General features: G+C 36.2%; 1 protein-coding gene across 5 annotated transcripts in view; it reads right to left on the bottom strand.

Moving 5' to 3' along the window:
• Positions 1 to 15,581, bottom strand: part of COL24A1 (collagen type XXIV alpha 1 chain) — a 377,298-nt gene that overhangs the window by 211,208 nt on the left and 150,509 nt on the right. For all 5 annotated transcript variants that reach the window (XM_036890301.2, XM_057500389.1, XM_057500388.1 and 2 more), the window contains one exon: positions 9,501 to 9,554. In XM_036890301.2, the coding sequence (XP_036746196.2) occupies positions 9,501 to 9,554 (54 nt within the window). The remainder of the gene's footprint in view (positions 1 to 9,500; positions 9,555 to 15,581) is intronic.

Consider the following 15,581-nt stretch of genomic DNA (forward strand, 5'->3'; position numbering starts at 1 on the left):
CCCATATTATCAAGTCCCCACCCATACCCCAATGCAGTTACTGTCCATCAATGGAGCAAGATGTCAGAGATCACTATGTCCCTTCTCTGTGCTACACTGTTCTCCTGGTGATCCCCCACACCATGTGTACTAAACATAATATCCCACAGTCCCCTTCTCCCTCCCTCCCCACCTGCCCTCCCACAACCCTCCCCTTTGGTAATCACTAGTTCATTCTTGGGGTCTCTGAGTCTGCTGCCATTTTGTTCCTTCAGTTTTGCTTCATTGTTATACTCCACAAATGAGGGAAATCATTTGGCAACTGTCTTTCTCTGCCTGGCTTATTTCACTGAGCATAATGTCTTCCAGCTCCATCCATGTTGCTGCAAACGGTAGTATTTGTTTCTCTCTTATGGCTGAATAGTATTCCATTGTATATATGTACCACATCTCCTTTATCCATTCATCTACTGATGGACACTTAGGTTGCTTCCATATCTTGGCTACTGTAAAAAGTGCTGCGATAAACATAGGGGTACATATGTCTTTTTGAATCTGAGAAGTTGTATTCTTTGGGTATATTCCAAAGAGTGGGATTCGTGGGGCCAAACGTTATTTCTACTTTTAGTTTTTTGAGGAACCTCCATATTACTTTCCACAATGGTTGAACTAGCTTACATTCCCACCAGCAGTGTAGGAGGGTTCCCCTATCTCCACATCCTCAGCAGCATTTGTTGTTCTTAGTCTTTTCGATGCTGGCCATCCTTACTGGTGTGAGGTGATATCTCATTGTGGTTTTAATTAGCATTTCCCTGATGATTAGTGATGTGAAGCATCTTTTCATGTGACTGTTGGCCATCTGAATCTCTTCTTTGGAGAACTGTCTCTTCATATCCTCTGCCCATTTGTTAATCGGGTTATTTGCTTTTTGGGTGTGGAGGTGTGTAAGTTCTTTATATATATTTTGGATGTTATCCCCTTGTCAGATATGTGATTTACAAATATATTCTCCCATACTGTAGGATGCCTTTTTGTTTTGTTGATGATGTGCTTTGCCATACAAAACCTTTTTAGTTTGATGTAGTCCCATGAGTTCATTTTTGCTTTTGTTCCCTTTCTTGAGGAGATGGGTTCAGGAAGAAGTTGCTCATGCTTATATTTAGGAGATGTTTGCCTATGTTGTCTTCAAGAGTTTTATGGTTTCATGACTTACAGTCAAGTCTTTAATCCATTTTGATTTTACTTTTGTGTATGGGGTTAAACAATAACCCAGTTTCATTCTCTTGCATGTAGCTGTCCAGTTTTGCCACCACCAGCTGTTGAAGAGGCTGTCATTTCCCCATTGTATGTCCATGGCTCCTTTATCATATATTAATTGACCACATATGGTTGGGTTTACATCAGGGCTCTCTAGTCTGTTCCATTGGTCTATGGGTCTGGTCTTGTGCCAGTACCAAATTGTCTTGATTCCTGTGGCTTTGTAGTAGAGCTTGAAGTTGGAAAGCATAATGCCCCCTGCTATATTCTTCCTTCTCAGTATAGCTTTGGGTATTCGAGGTCTTTTGTGGTTCCATATGAATTTTAGGATGATTTTCTCTAGTTTGTTGAAGAATGCTCTTGGTATTTTGATAGGGATTGCATTGGATCTATAGATTACTTTAGGCAGGATGGCTATTTTGACAATATTAATTCTTCCTATCCATGAGCACGGGATGTGTTTTCATTTATTGGCGTCTTCTTTAATTTCTCTCATGAGTGTCTTGTAGTTTTCAGAGTATAGGTCTTTCACTTCCATGGTTAGGTTTATTCCTAGGTATTTTAATCTTTTTGATGCAATTGTGAATGAAATTGTTTTCCTGATTTCTCTCTCTGCTACTTCAATGTTAGTGTATAGGGATGCCACAGATTTCTGTGTATTAATTTTCTATCCTACAACTTTGCTGAATTCAGATATTACATCTAATAGTTTTGGAGTGGATTCTTAGGGTTTTTTATGTACAATATCACATCATCTGCAAACAGGGACAGTTTGACTACTTCCTTGCCAATCTGGATGCCTTTTACTTCTTTGTGTTGTCTGATTGCTGTGGCTAGGACTTCCAGTACTATGTTGAATAGAAGTGGGGAGAGTGGGCATCCTTGTCTTGTTCCGATCTTATAGGAAAAGCTTTCAGCTTCTTGCTGTTCAGTATGATGTTGGCTGTGGGTTTATCATATATGGCCTTTATTATGTTGAGGTACTTGCCCTCTATACCCATTTCGTTGAGAGTTTTTATCATGAATGGATGTTGAATTTTGTTGAATGCTGTTTCAGCATCTATGGAAATGATCATGTGGTTATTGTCCTTCTTTTTGTTGATGTAGTGGATGATGTTGATAAATCTTACTTGATCATGATGGATGACTTTTTGATTTATCTTTTAATTCAGTTTGTTAATATTTTGTGGAGTATTTTTGCATCTATGTTTATCAGGGATATTGATCTTTAATTTTCTTTTTTTGTGATGTCTTTGCCTGGTTCTGGTATTAGAGTGATGCTAGCCTCATAGAATGACTTTGGAAGTATTCCCTCCTCTTCTACTTTTTGGAAAAATTTAAGTAGAATGGGTATTAGGTCTTCACTAAATGTTTGATAAAATTAAGTGGTGAAGCCATCTAGTCCAGGGGTTCTGTTCTTAGGTAGGTTTTTGATTACCAGTTCAATTTCATTGCTGGTAATTGGTCTATTCAGATTTTCTGTTTCTTCCTTCGTCAACCTTGGAAGGTTCTATTTTTCTGGAAAGTTGTCCATTTTGTCTAGGTTATCCAGTTTGTTAGCATAATTTTTCATAGTATTCTCTAATAATTCTTTGTATTTCTGTGGTGTCCGTAATGATTTTTCCTTTCTCATTTCTGATTCTGTTTCTGTTAGTAGACTCTTTTTTTTTCTTGATAAGTCTGGCTTGGGGGTTATCTATTTTGTTTATTTTCTTGAAGAACCAGCTCTTGCTTTCATTGATTCTCTATGGTTTATTCTTCTCAATTTTATTTATTTCTGCTCTAATTTTTATTATGTCCCTCCTTCTACTGACTTTGGGTCTCATTTGTTGTTCTTTTCCTAGTTTCATTAATTGCGAGTTTAGACTGCTTATATGGGATTGTTCTTATTTCTTGAAGTAGGCCTGTATTATAATATACTTTCCTCTTAGCACAGCCTTGGCTGTGTCCCACAGATTTTGCAGTGTTGAATTATTGTTGTTATTTTTCTCCATATATTGCTTGATCTCTGTTTTTATTTGGTCATTGATCCATTGGTAATTTAGGTGCATGTTGTGAAGCCTCCATGTGTTTGTGGGCTTTTTCATTTTGTTTGCGTAATTTATTTCTAGTTTCATACCTTTGTGGTCTGAGAAACTGGTTGGTACAATTTCAATCTTTTTGAATTTGCTGAGGCTCTTTTTGTGGCCTAGTATATGATCTATTCTTGAAAATGTTCCATGTGCACTTGAGAAGAATGTGTATTCTACTGCTTTTGGGTGTAGAGTTCTGTAGATGTCTGTTAGGTCCATCAGTTCTATTGTGTTGTTCAGTGCCTCTGTCTCCTTACTTATCTTCTGTCTAGTTGATCTGTCCTTCAGAGTACGTGGAGTGTTGAAGATTCATAGAATGAATGCATTGCATTCTATATCCCCTTTTAATTCTATTAGTATTTGTTTCACATATGTAGGTTCTCCTGTGTTGGGAGCACAGATATTTATAATGGTTTTATCTTCTTGTTGGATTGACCCCTTTATCATTATGTAATGTCCTTCATTGTCTCTTGTTACTTTCTGTGTTTTAAAGTCTATTTTGTCTGATACAAGTACTGCAACTCCTGCTTTTTTCTATTAGTTGTACGAAATATCTTTTATCCATCCCTTCACTTTTAGTCTGTATATGTCTTTGGGTTTAAAGTGAGTCTCTTGTAGGAAGCATATAGATGGGTCCTGTTTTTTTTATCCATTCCATGACTCTATGTCTTTTGATTGGTGCATTCAGTCAATTTACATTTAGGGTGTTTATTGATAGCTATGTACTTATTGCCATTGCAGGCTTTAGATTTGTGGTTACCAAAGTTTCAAGGTTAACTCCCTTACTATCTAAGAGTCTAGCTTTACTCACTTAATATGCTGTTACAAACACAATCTAAAGTTTCTTTTCTTTTTCTCCTCCTTTTTCTTCCTCCTCCATTCTTTATATATTAGGTATAATAGTCTGTATTCTTTGTCTATTTCTTGATTGACTTTTGGGATAGTTAATTTAATTTTGCATTTGCTTAGTAATTAGCTGTTCTACTTTCTTTCCTGTGGTTTTATTACCTCTGGTGACAGCTATTAAACCTTAGGAACACTTCAATCTATAGCAGTCCCTCTAGACTGTAGAGATGGTTTGTGGGAGGTAAATTCTCTCAGCTTTTGCTTATCTGGAAATTGTTTAACACCTCCTTCAAACTTAAATGATAATCTTGCTGGGTAAAGTAATACTGGTTTCAGGCCCTTCTGCTTCATTGCATTAAATACCTCATGCCACTCCCTTGTGGCCTGTAAGCTTTTTTCTGAGAAGTCTGATGTTAGTCTTATGGGCTTTCCTTTGTTTGTGATCTCATTTCTCTCTCTGGCTGCTTCTAATAGTCTGTCCTTATCCTTGACCTTTGCCAATTTTATTACTATATGTCTTGATGTTGTCTCCCTTGGGTCCCTTGTGTTGGGAGATCTGTGGATCTCCATGGCCTGAGAGACTATGTCCTTCCCCAGATTGGGGAAGTTTTCAGCAGCTACCTCCTCAAAGACACTTTCTATCCCTTTTTCTCTCTCTTCTTCTTCTGGTATCCCTATAATGCGAATATTGTCCCATTTGGATTGGTCACACAGTTCTCTCAATATTGTTTCATTCTTACAGATCTTTTTTTCTCTCTGTGTCTCAGCTTCTTTGTATTCCTCTTCTCTAGTTTCTATTTCATTTATCATCTCCTCCACCATATCCAACCTGCTTTTAATACCCTCCATTGTGCTCTTCAACGATTGGATCTCCAACCAGAATTCATTCCTGAGTTCTTGGATATCTTTCCATACCTCCATTAGCATGTGGATGATTTTTATTTTGAACTCCCTTTCAGGAAGAGTCATAAGTTCAGTGTCATTTAAATCTCTCTCCAGAGTTATATTAATTTTACTCTTGACCAGGTCTCTTTGGCATTTCATATTTGTATATGGCAACCTCTAGTGTCCAGAAGCTCTACTCTCTGGAGCTGCTCAAACCCTGAAGCAATGTCGGGGGTCGCAGGGGAGAGGTATTGGTGCCTAGGTGGAGGAAAGAGCTGTTTCCTGCTTCCCAGCTGCTATGCCTGTCTCCACTGCCTGAGCCAGTGGGCTGAGCACACAGGTATAAGCTTTTGTCCCAGAGTAGCCAGATATGGATCCCTGCTTTCCACAAGTGGCTGGAATATTAGTCTCTCTAGGAATTGTGCCTGTATTAGCTTTCAACCCTGTAATCACACGAGTATCATGAAAGCACCATGAAATGTAGGTTTGTGCTCCCAGAGTAGATCTCCAGAGCTATGTATTCAGCGGTCCCAGGCCTTCCACTCCCTCCATGCTCCATTTCTCTTACTCCCACTTGTGAGCTGGGGTGGAGGAAGGGCTTGGGTCCCATCTGGCCACAGCTTTGGTAAGTTACCCTGTTCCATGAGGTCTGCTCTTTTCTCCAGGTGTATGCAGTCTGGCGCAGTCCTCTTTCCTGTTGCTCTCTCAGGATTAGTTGCACCAACTGTATTTTCTAATTGTATACAGTTTTAGGACGAATCCTCTGTCTCTCCTCTCATGCCGCCATCTTTAATCCTCTCTCCAAAATGGATTTTAAATAGTCATTCAACAATCATCCAATCAGCCACTATCTATTGCATTCCTCTTATGCACTGTGTGCTATTGTGATACGTATAAAATCAATTAGGCTCTTCTCTCAAAAAGCTATGTTCTAATAGATAAGCAAATGAGCACTTATAATATATGCAGGTAAGTGCTTGGTAAATTTTTTTTCAGAAATTCAGAGAAGGGATATTTTAGTTAGATTTAGGAAGACCAGGCAAAGCTTCCTGGACAATGTTATATGTGATATGCAGGTATTAGTGAGATGAAACAGGGCACAGGAAAGTAAAGAGATATCCAGACAAAAGAACAGTGTATAGGAAGCATGGGGTTTGAAAAAATATGGCATACTTTGGTACTCTAAATAGGTTAGCTGGAGTAACACTTTTGGAAGAGTGATAGTAGATATAACTATGTGACAAGAGAGTTAAAGCAAAAGGGTAGGTTATAAAGAACCTTATGTAAAAAAGTAGAGAAGGACAAGCCTTAACCTGGAAGCTGTGGAGATCATTGCAGGATTGTGATATGTATAAAAACAAATGCCCTATATCATATCTTTACAATTTCTTGTCTAGATTTTTCTACCTCATCTCTTTGCCTTCAATTTATCTCCTATTTAAACCATCCTCCATTCTTACATAAGGGGTATTTTTTTTAACATAAATCATCTAGGAAACTTTCCTACTTAATATCTTTGATTATTTCATGATGACATGGATACAGCAGAAACTCATCAGCATGGCATTGAATGTTCTCCACAATTTAATCCCAAAGCTAAGTGCTTATGAGTCAGACTCTGAAGTCATATCTGGGTTAGAATTCTGACTACATTACTTGATAGTTATGTGACTATGAGGGAAGAACATAGACATCTGTAAAATGGAAATAAAATATAGCTCATATTGCTGTTGTGAAGATTAAATGAGATGTCTTTAAAACATTTACTATAGTAATATACTACTTGACACCATAGTACACTAACAAATATAGCTATTAATAATTTCCCTTTCAACTTCATCTCCTAGCATTTCCACTCTGCTCATACTGATAACCTTCCACAGCAGCTGATTATACTTTATAACTTGGCAGTCTCCAAACTTCAGATTATTTCATCCTTCCATCTTTTTATTCACAATGCTTTATTTGCTTACAATGCTCATTCTATGTCAGCCTGCCTGGTAAAGCTTGGTATTTAGAATTTTGCCATGAAAATATGTCCCAACATGGCAGTGGAGGAAGACCTTGAACTCAGTTCCTCCCATGGATACACCAAACCTACACTTACATAGAGAGAAATTCCTCCTGAAGAAGAACTGAGAGCTAATTGAGCAGTTTCTGCACAACAGAGAGACCACATAAAGAAGGTAGGAGAGATGGAGACCCAATAATGACAGAACCCTACCCCCAATACAGTGACCTGAATGCAGGAGGGATATCACTGAAGGGCTCACTAATAGATTTTTTGGACATAGCAAAAAAAACCCACAGATGTTTAAAGGGGAAACTAGACTATAAGTGAAGGAAATCCATGCACTAACCCTAGAGCAAAACAGAATGGGCAGGAAACTACAGGGACTCTCCTCAAGGCTGGAAGTGCTGGCAAGTGCTGTAGTTTTCATGTTCCCCCTCCACATTGATAGCGCAGATAGGAGCCATGTCCAGGCACCCTAGCCAACGTGTGAGGGCTACTCCAGTGAGCCCTGGGTCCCAGGCCCACACTGGGTCCAGCTGTGCCCTACAGGAGACCCCAGCATTGCATGCCCACCCCAGCTCCAGCCATCCTGCCACTGTGCCCAGTGCGGTATGTTCTGGAACCACCTCAGTCTAAGTCCAGTCCAGCCATCCCACCAAGGCAGCCCTGGTGTGACATGCCCAGACATCCCAGCCCATTCCTGCCCCACCTCCAGTTATCCCAACAAGGTAGCACCAGCATGGCATGCTCTGGAGAGCCCTGGCCTACACCTGATACAACCTCCCCCTGAGCCCAGGCAGCCCCTGCATAGTGCAGCCTGGGGTAACCCCAACATTTTCCTTTCAAAGAGGAAATCAAATAATACCTTGAGACAAATGAAAACAGAAACACAACTTTCCAAAATCTAAGGGATGCAGCAAAAGCAGTTCGAAGAGGGAAATTCATAGTGATACAGGCCTACATCAAGGAACAAGAAAATCCCAAATGAGCAATCTATCTTTACACCTATAAGAACTAGAAAAAGAACAAAGAAAGCCCAAAGTTAATAGAAGGAAGGAAATAATAAAGATCAGAGCAGAAATAAAAGAAATAGAGGTGAACTCTAGTATAGTGTTGGTGGGAATATAAACTGGTGAAGCCACTATGGAAAAACAATATGGAGATCACTCAAAAAATTAAAACTAGAACTGCCATATGATCTAGCCATCCCACTTCTGGGTATGTATCTGAAGAAAATGAAAGCACCAATTAGAAGAGATATATGAAGCCCTATGTTTGCTGCAACATTATTTATCATAGCTAAGATATGGAAACAACCTGTGTCCATTGACAGATAGATGAATTAAAAAATGTATATATATTTTATGTATATAAATATGTATATATATATATATATATATATATATATATATATATATACACACACAGACACACACGGAAATATTACTCGCCATTAAAAATAATGAAATCTTGCTATTTTCAATGACATAGATTGGCCTAGAGGATAATTTACTAAGTGAAATAAGACAGAGAAAAACAAATGCCATTTAATTTCACTTTTATATGGAATCTAAAAGCAAAACAAACAAAACAAAATAGAAATGGACTCACAGATACAAGAAACAAACTTTGGTTTCCAGAGTGGGAGGGGTTTGGGGTGGGCCATATAGGTAAGGAGGATTAAGAGGTACAAACTTACACAGTTATAAAATAAACAAGTCATGAGGATATAATGTATAACATAGGGAATATCAAATAATATCATAATAACTTTATATGATGACAGCTGGTAATTAAATTTACTGTAGGGATCATTTTATAATATATAAAATTATCAAAACCACTATGATGTATATCAAAACTAACAGGCCATTTTATGTCATAAACTTCAATGAACAATAATAAAAATTTTTTTTCTATAGACAATTTCTTCCTAGTATATATACACAACAATAAAAGAAGTTTAAAATACTTAGGTTTCTTCAGTCCTTTTGTGCTGTAAGTTCCAGGATACCACAGGCTTTCTTTTAAATTAATCAGGGGTTATTTTATGGATGGCCGTAAAGGGTTTTAGTCATCAGGAAACTCATCCATTTACTGTATGCAATGGCTTTTAAGGGTTGTTGTTGTTTTCTCCATCTCTTCCAAGAAATCCTTTTTTCAGGATTTGCAAATACTGTCCCCTTAATCTAAGTCCATGCCAAAGCAAGAAAATCATTTCCAACGACCTGAGAGACCAGATAACATTCTCTAACAAAACAGCACTGAGAGAGCAACCAGACATGCAAATTGCTTCCTGATTATCTTAAACTGTACAAAGTTTACTAAATGCATCTGTCCCAGCTCAAAAATACCCAGAAATGTTCTGATATGTCTAAAATATTTTTTCACACATTCATCAAGATCTGAGATTAGAAAACTCTAGATGTCACACTTCTTTTTTTTACCTTTGATCCTTCAGGGCCATTTTGTCCAGGAATCCCAATATCTCCTGGAAAACCCTAGGGAACACAATAATGTAGAGTTTATTCACATTGAAAATTACTTTAAATCTATTAAGTGTATAAAAATTCACTTGGTCTTTATTTAATGCCCAGTTAAAGTAATTTATACTCCTCAAAAACTCGATATTAAAGATTGTTAGGCTGGTGTTTAACATTGGAATACAAAACTTATAAAGTGTCCTAAAACAGAGCTTACTTCAGTGATTCACAAACAATCCTCAGACCAAAATAAAATTCTCAGCAGTCTAAGAGAAGGTAAGTCTTATTAAAAAATTATCCTCAACTTGGAAAAAAGGCAAAAAGGTTAGTAACAGGTTCTTTCAATTGTCATATGGGGCACAGGGCCACCCAAAGATGAGGGGAATATACTTTGTTAGACTCACTGTTTACAAACTATATAGTAACTTGCATATTTTTGTTAGGTAGACATACAAATAACTTCTGTCTGGGGAAAATGTAACCCCAAAAGTTATAGTTTAATATACAGGATATTAATCCATTTTGTATCTACTCAACTATCTTATTCTAATATTCCCATACTTGTCAATATTTAGCTCTTCAAATGCTCTCTAAATTCATCTTAACACCTTACTGGTTATTATTTAATGAGTTCAATAAATCTTTAACCCATGTTTACTTTATATTTGCCTAAGAATCATAATTTTACCTTTTTGGAAATTATACTTTAGCAGTCTAAACCAGTTAGCTCAAAAACTTGAAATGAGCTATAGTGTAAAATAAAATTTGGGCTGGGAAAAGGCCTACAATGTTGCTCTAAAATGGTTAGAATGATATTGTTGCTGAAATAATGAATTAGAATGTGATTCATCATGATCAGATTCAATAATGATAATAAGCTAATAATTATAGTTTTACTTGTATTGATTTTGCCATAGATAAATCTATTCCAGTGTTTCCTGTTAACCCAGACAAAGGAATAAAAAGTAAGGCAAGTACAAGAATCAGCAACTTATAAAGTAAAGAAGGTTGCAATTACATATCAACATCAGCTAGAAAAGGTAGTTCATTTGGAGAGGTAAATAGGATGGTAATACAAACGTCTACAAGTAAGATGAAAGTCTCTGGATTGAGTCATCCAGCATAGATTAGGACAGAAATGCCTTGACTCAGATTTAAACTTTAATTCTAAGGAAAAAATACTACTTGGGGTCATTTCTGACAAGAGAAAATGTGGTGGTAACAGAAAGACTGGTCACAGGATCAAATTTCAGGAAGTTTCAGAATAGAATGTTTAATACAGACTTGGTGATTGCTTTCCTAATTAGAGGAAATCAGGTTCTCCTATGTTGTCTCTGCTGTGAATAATTTTCCCTTATCTTTTTCTACTGGAGAAGATTATATTTTAAATAGAAGACTGAATAGTATTTTACTTGCAAATCTTTCTTTGAACCATACCATGAGTTTGGTCCTTTCTAGGAACTCTCGCACCATCCTGTCTTCCTACAAGGTCACTTAACCTAGTGTTTTGGCTTTTTTTATTATCCTCATCAGACTGTAAACTCCTTAAGGGCAGTTCTATGTCTTATTAAGGAGTACAACACCTGGCTAAGAATCAAAAGTGCTAACAGAAATTATTTTGCTTTTGTTGTTATTGAGTGACTAACTGATTTGTTTCTTTTGAAAGAAAGAACATGTCTGGTGGCTACTTGGTACCTACATACTGGCTCAGGGAATCCCCATGGATAAATTTAAAATTTCTGTCCATATTCCAGATAAGCCTTGAACAGTGTCATATCAGAAAGTAAGAAAGCTCTCAACAGCATCAAATCTAAGGTCCGGTTAAAAGAACTCTGGGAGCTTGAAAAGGATCCCAATGGCCAAATACAGGACAGTATGAACTTCAATAGGAATAAGAATTGCAATGGATTGAAACATGTCAAATAAGCTTAAATTTTTAAGTTCATAATGATACAACCAAACAACCATCCCTATTCAGAGTGTGAAGGGAAGCCAATTCATTATTTTGCAAACTGGTTAACAATGGTCAAGAGCCAAGCACTGACTCTACCTTTCCTATATATACTATACTACTACTAACCAAATAGTAGATAATTGGAATTCCAGCCAATAGATAAAAAAAGAAACGATAGAGTAAGAATATCTCCATTTCACAATCACCTGAATGATCTAATAGATGTAGGCAGTTGAGTAATCAACTGTTATTAATATCACAAAAAATAGAGATAACTACACTTTATGTGCTTTCTGTTGAAAGAACACAATACCACCTGCAGACTTGCAAAAACAAAAAAACAGAATATGGCCAGGCCTCTGCATGTGATCAGCCAGGTCAAATGACTGGGGATCTTCAACAACTAACTTGTAAAGGATAAAAAGGAATGGAATTGTAGATTGAAAGACACAGCAAATAAAACCAAAAAGACTAAATTATAGTTTTAAAAGATGAACACTTGAGAGAGAGATTGTAACTCCGGGGGGAAAATATGTTCCCAGCCTGGGGCAAATAAACCTTTGAAGCCAAAATCAGTCAAAGACAGAAATAAAGTGAGATAAACCCGTTTATTGTCAACAAGCAGTCATCTTCTCCTGCTCATCCGTGACTCTTGTGACCCGGCTGCAAAAGGCTCCACCAGATCTCTGTAGTCCAGGTGCAGGCTTGCTCTCCACCCGCTTCTAATCCCCTACTGATACGAAATGGACTCCTTCTCTCCACCCCTTGGAAACACCTACCTATATGGAGATGGACCAAGGCCAGGAGAAAGATTCTGGAAATATTGCAATTTTACCCACAGAGATAAACCATAAAAGAGAAAATGAGTAACCGCTTACTTTTGGGAGGAGAGAGAGGCTTGTGGCTGGATTGGAATCTGTAAAGTCTGCTGGGAGTAACTGGCAGTTTTCTTCCTGACCTGTGTGGTACTTAACAAGTTTTTGTCTTATAACTGTTTGTGATATACATTTGTTTTATATAGTTTTTTATGTCTGTATTTTATTTTCAATAAAACACTAAGAAAAAAGTTTTTGAGGTGACATGAGTAAACATGGAATATTGAGTATATGCATGAGTATCTGCTCTTTCTTAGATTTTAAAACAATACTAAAGAAATATTAAAAAGACATAAAATTCCAAAGGTCAGGGAAATAGGACACAAAAGGCCAACAAATCTGATCTTATATAGTCATATAAATGGAATATTTTAAAATTAAACTTTTAAGAGTTCAGAAACACCTCAGCAGTTATCAAAAGGAGAAAAAGTGATCTCTATGTCCTTCTCAAATAGTATATATTAGAAACTTGGTCAGAGAACATTTTTATTATTTTAAAAATTCATACCTGAGTTACTACCAAGTAGAGATCTTGCCTTTTAAATAATAAGTTTTAAATATAAAAATCAGAGTTAACTGGGTCAACTGAACTTGAATGATAACATATGTCTATAAAGGAATTTTTTTAACTCTTAAATTTATAATTCAAAATGTAAATCAAATGACAGGACATGTCCCCCTCGCCAAGTAGCCATTTCAGAGATCTTGCAGATTGAAACATAGGAAGTACAGCATTCAGAGTCTGTAATTTTCATTTAAAAATTATGTTAGTATGAAACTATACAGGAAGAAAATTAAAAATAAAAATCTGACAAAGATGCTTTAATTCTTCTTGTAAATTTAAAAAAACTTGGAAACTATTGAAAAGTAAATATGGTTTCTTCCACAAAGGGCTTTACTATCTCAGCTAAGTCATCACATCACATCTGAAAAATATAACATCTTAGGAAAAGGAAGAACACCTGGACTTGCGGCACCTTTTTAAAAAGAATGAGATATAATTCACATTTTAGTTTTAGTCTTAACATATTGATGTACTTTTTGTGAATGATCACAACATATCTAATTAACATCCATCACTACAAATAGCTATAAATTTTTTTCTTGTGGTAAGAACTTTTAAGATGTACTTCGAGCAATTTTCAAATACACAACAGTATTATTAACTGTCAGTATGCTGTACATTACACTCCTCATGACTTATTTGTTTCATAACTGGAAATTTGTACTTTTTGACCTTGTTTGTCTGTTTTGTCCAACCCACCCCCTCCCTCTGACAACTACCAGTCTGGTCTCTGTATCCATGAGTTTTGTTTTTATGTTTATATATTCCATATATAAGTGAGATCATATGGTATTTGCCTTTCTTTGTTTGATTTATTTCACTTAGCATAACGCCCTCAAGGTGTATCCAAATGGTTGCAGATGGTAGGATTTCCTTCTTTTTTAGTGTAATATTTAATTAGCATATTTGTGTTTTTTCTATTGAGTTATATGAGTTCTGTATTTTAGGTAGTAACCCCTTCTCAGATGTATCATTTGCAAATACTTTCTTCCATTCAGTTGGATGCCTTTCATTTAGCTGATGGTTTCCTTTGCTGTGCAGCTTTTTAGTTTGATGTAGTCCCACTTGTTTATTTTTGCTGTTGTTGCCTTTGCTTTTAGTGTCAAATCCAAAACTCACTGTTAAGACTGATGTCAAGGAGCTTTCTATGTTCTCTTCTAAGAGTTTTATAGTTTCTGGTCTTAGGTTCAAGTCTTTAATCTATTTGAATTAGTTTTTGTGTAAGGTGTAAGATGGTGTTTCAATTTCATTGTTTTGCACATAGCTGTCCAGTTTTACCAGCACCATTAATTGAATAAACTGTCCTTTCCCCCTTTGTATATTTTCGGCTTCTTTGTCATAGATTAACTGACCACGTATGGGTGGGTTTATTTCGGGGCTGTCTATTCTGTTCCATTGATCTATGTGACTGTTTTTATGCCTTGCCTATACTATTTTTTTTATTGTTATAGTTTTGTAATATAGTTTGAAATCAGGAAGTGTGATGCCTCTCTCCAGCTTTGTTCTTTCTCAAGATTGCTTTGGCTATACAGGGTCTTTCATGTTTCTATACAAATTTTAGGATTGTTTGTTCTATTGCTGTGAAAAATGCCATTGCAATTTTGACAGGGATTTCACTGAATCTATAAACAGCTTTGGATAGTATGGAATTCTAATAATATTACTTCCTCCAGTCTATGAGCATGGGATATCTTGCCATTTATTTCTTTCATCAGTGTCTTATAGTTGTCAGTGTACACATCTTCCACCTCCTTGGTTAAATTTATTCCTAGGTATTTCATTCTTTTGATGCAATTGTAAATAGGATTGCTTTCTTAATTTCTCTTTCTGATAGTTCATTATTAGTGTATAGAAACACAACTGGTTTTTGTATAGTGAATTTGTATCCTGTGTCTGACGCCTTCTTAGTAGAAATAGTTTAATCTCCAATTTTTATTGAGAAGTAGAAAACTGAAGTAGCTTTAAAAATAGTAAGTAGAATATGTGTCTTCTATTTTCAGAACTTTCACATCTGTTTATTCCACTGAGAAGAGTGACTCAGCATTCTCTCAGTAAAAATAATTTTTCATTATTCTCCAATCATTAAAGGCTGGAGACTAATTCAGATGCATTTTTTTCCAAGTAAAACCTGGGAATGAAAGCACTAGGTGACTCTATTCGTTTCTTGGGAAATCATTAAAGTAAAATATTGTCATTCTTATTCTGACAGTCGTCAGAAGTTTGGAAGCCAGAGTGTCCTAAAAGTACATGATAAGTACCTGATGTTCTATGGCATACATTCAGCATTTTAGTACTTCTTCAGTAGGAATGATAAAGTCTCTGTTTTCTACTGAAATATATATTCCTTCTGGTTAAAAAATGGTTAAAAATGGTAAATGGATAAATAGATCCACAAATAAATAAATCCAATGGATAAACTAATATTGGTAAAATAAAACAACCTAGACAGCTCTTAAATGCCTTATGGTTAAGTAAGAGAAGTCAGACAAAAAAGAGTATGCACTCCATCAGTTCCTTTATATAAAAACGTGAGAAAAATCCAAATTAATCCACAATGACAAAAAGGAGATGACTGGTAGCCTGGGAAAGATGGGTACAGGAAGGACAGAAAAGACACATTACAAAAGGTAAGCAAGGAACTTGTTGAGTTT

This window comes from Manis pentadactyla, chromosome 4 (genome assembly GCF_030020395.1).
Source record: "Manis pentadactyla isolate mManPen7 chromosome 4, mManPen7.hap1, whole genome shotgun sequence".
Classification (NCBI taxonomy): domain Eukaryota; kingdom Metazoa; phylum Chordata; class Mammalia; order Pholidota; family Manidae; genus Manis; species Manis pentadactyla.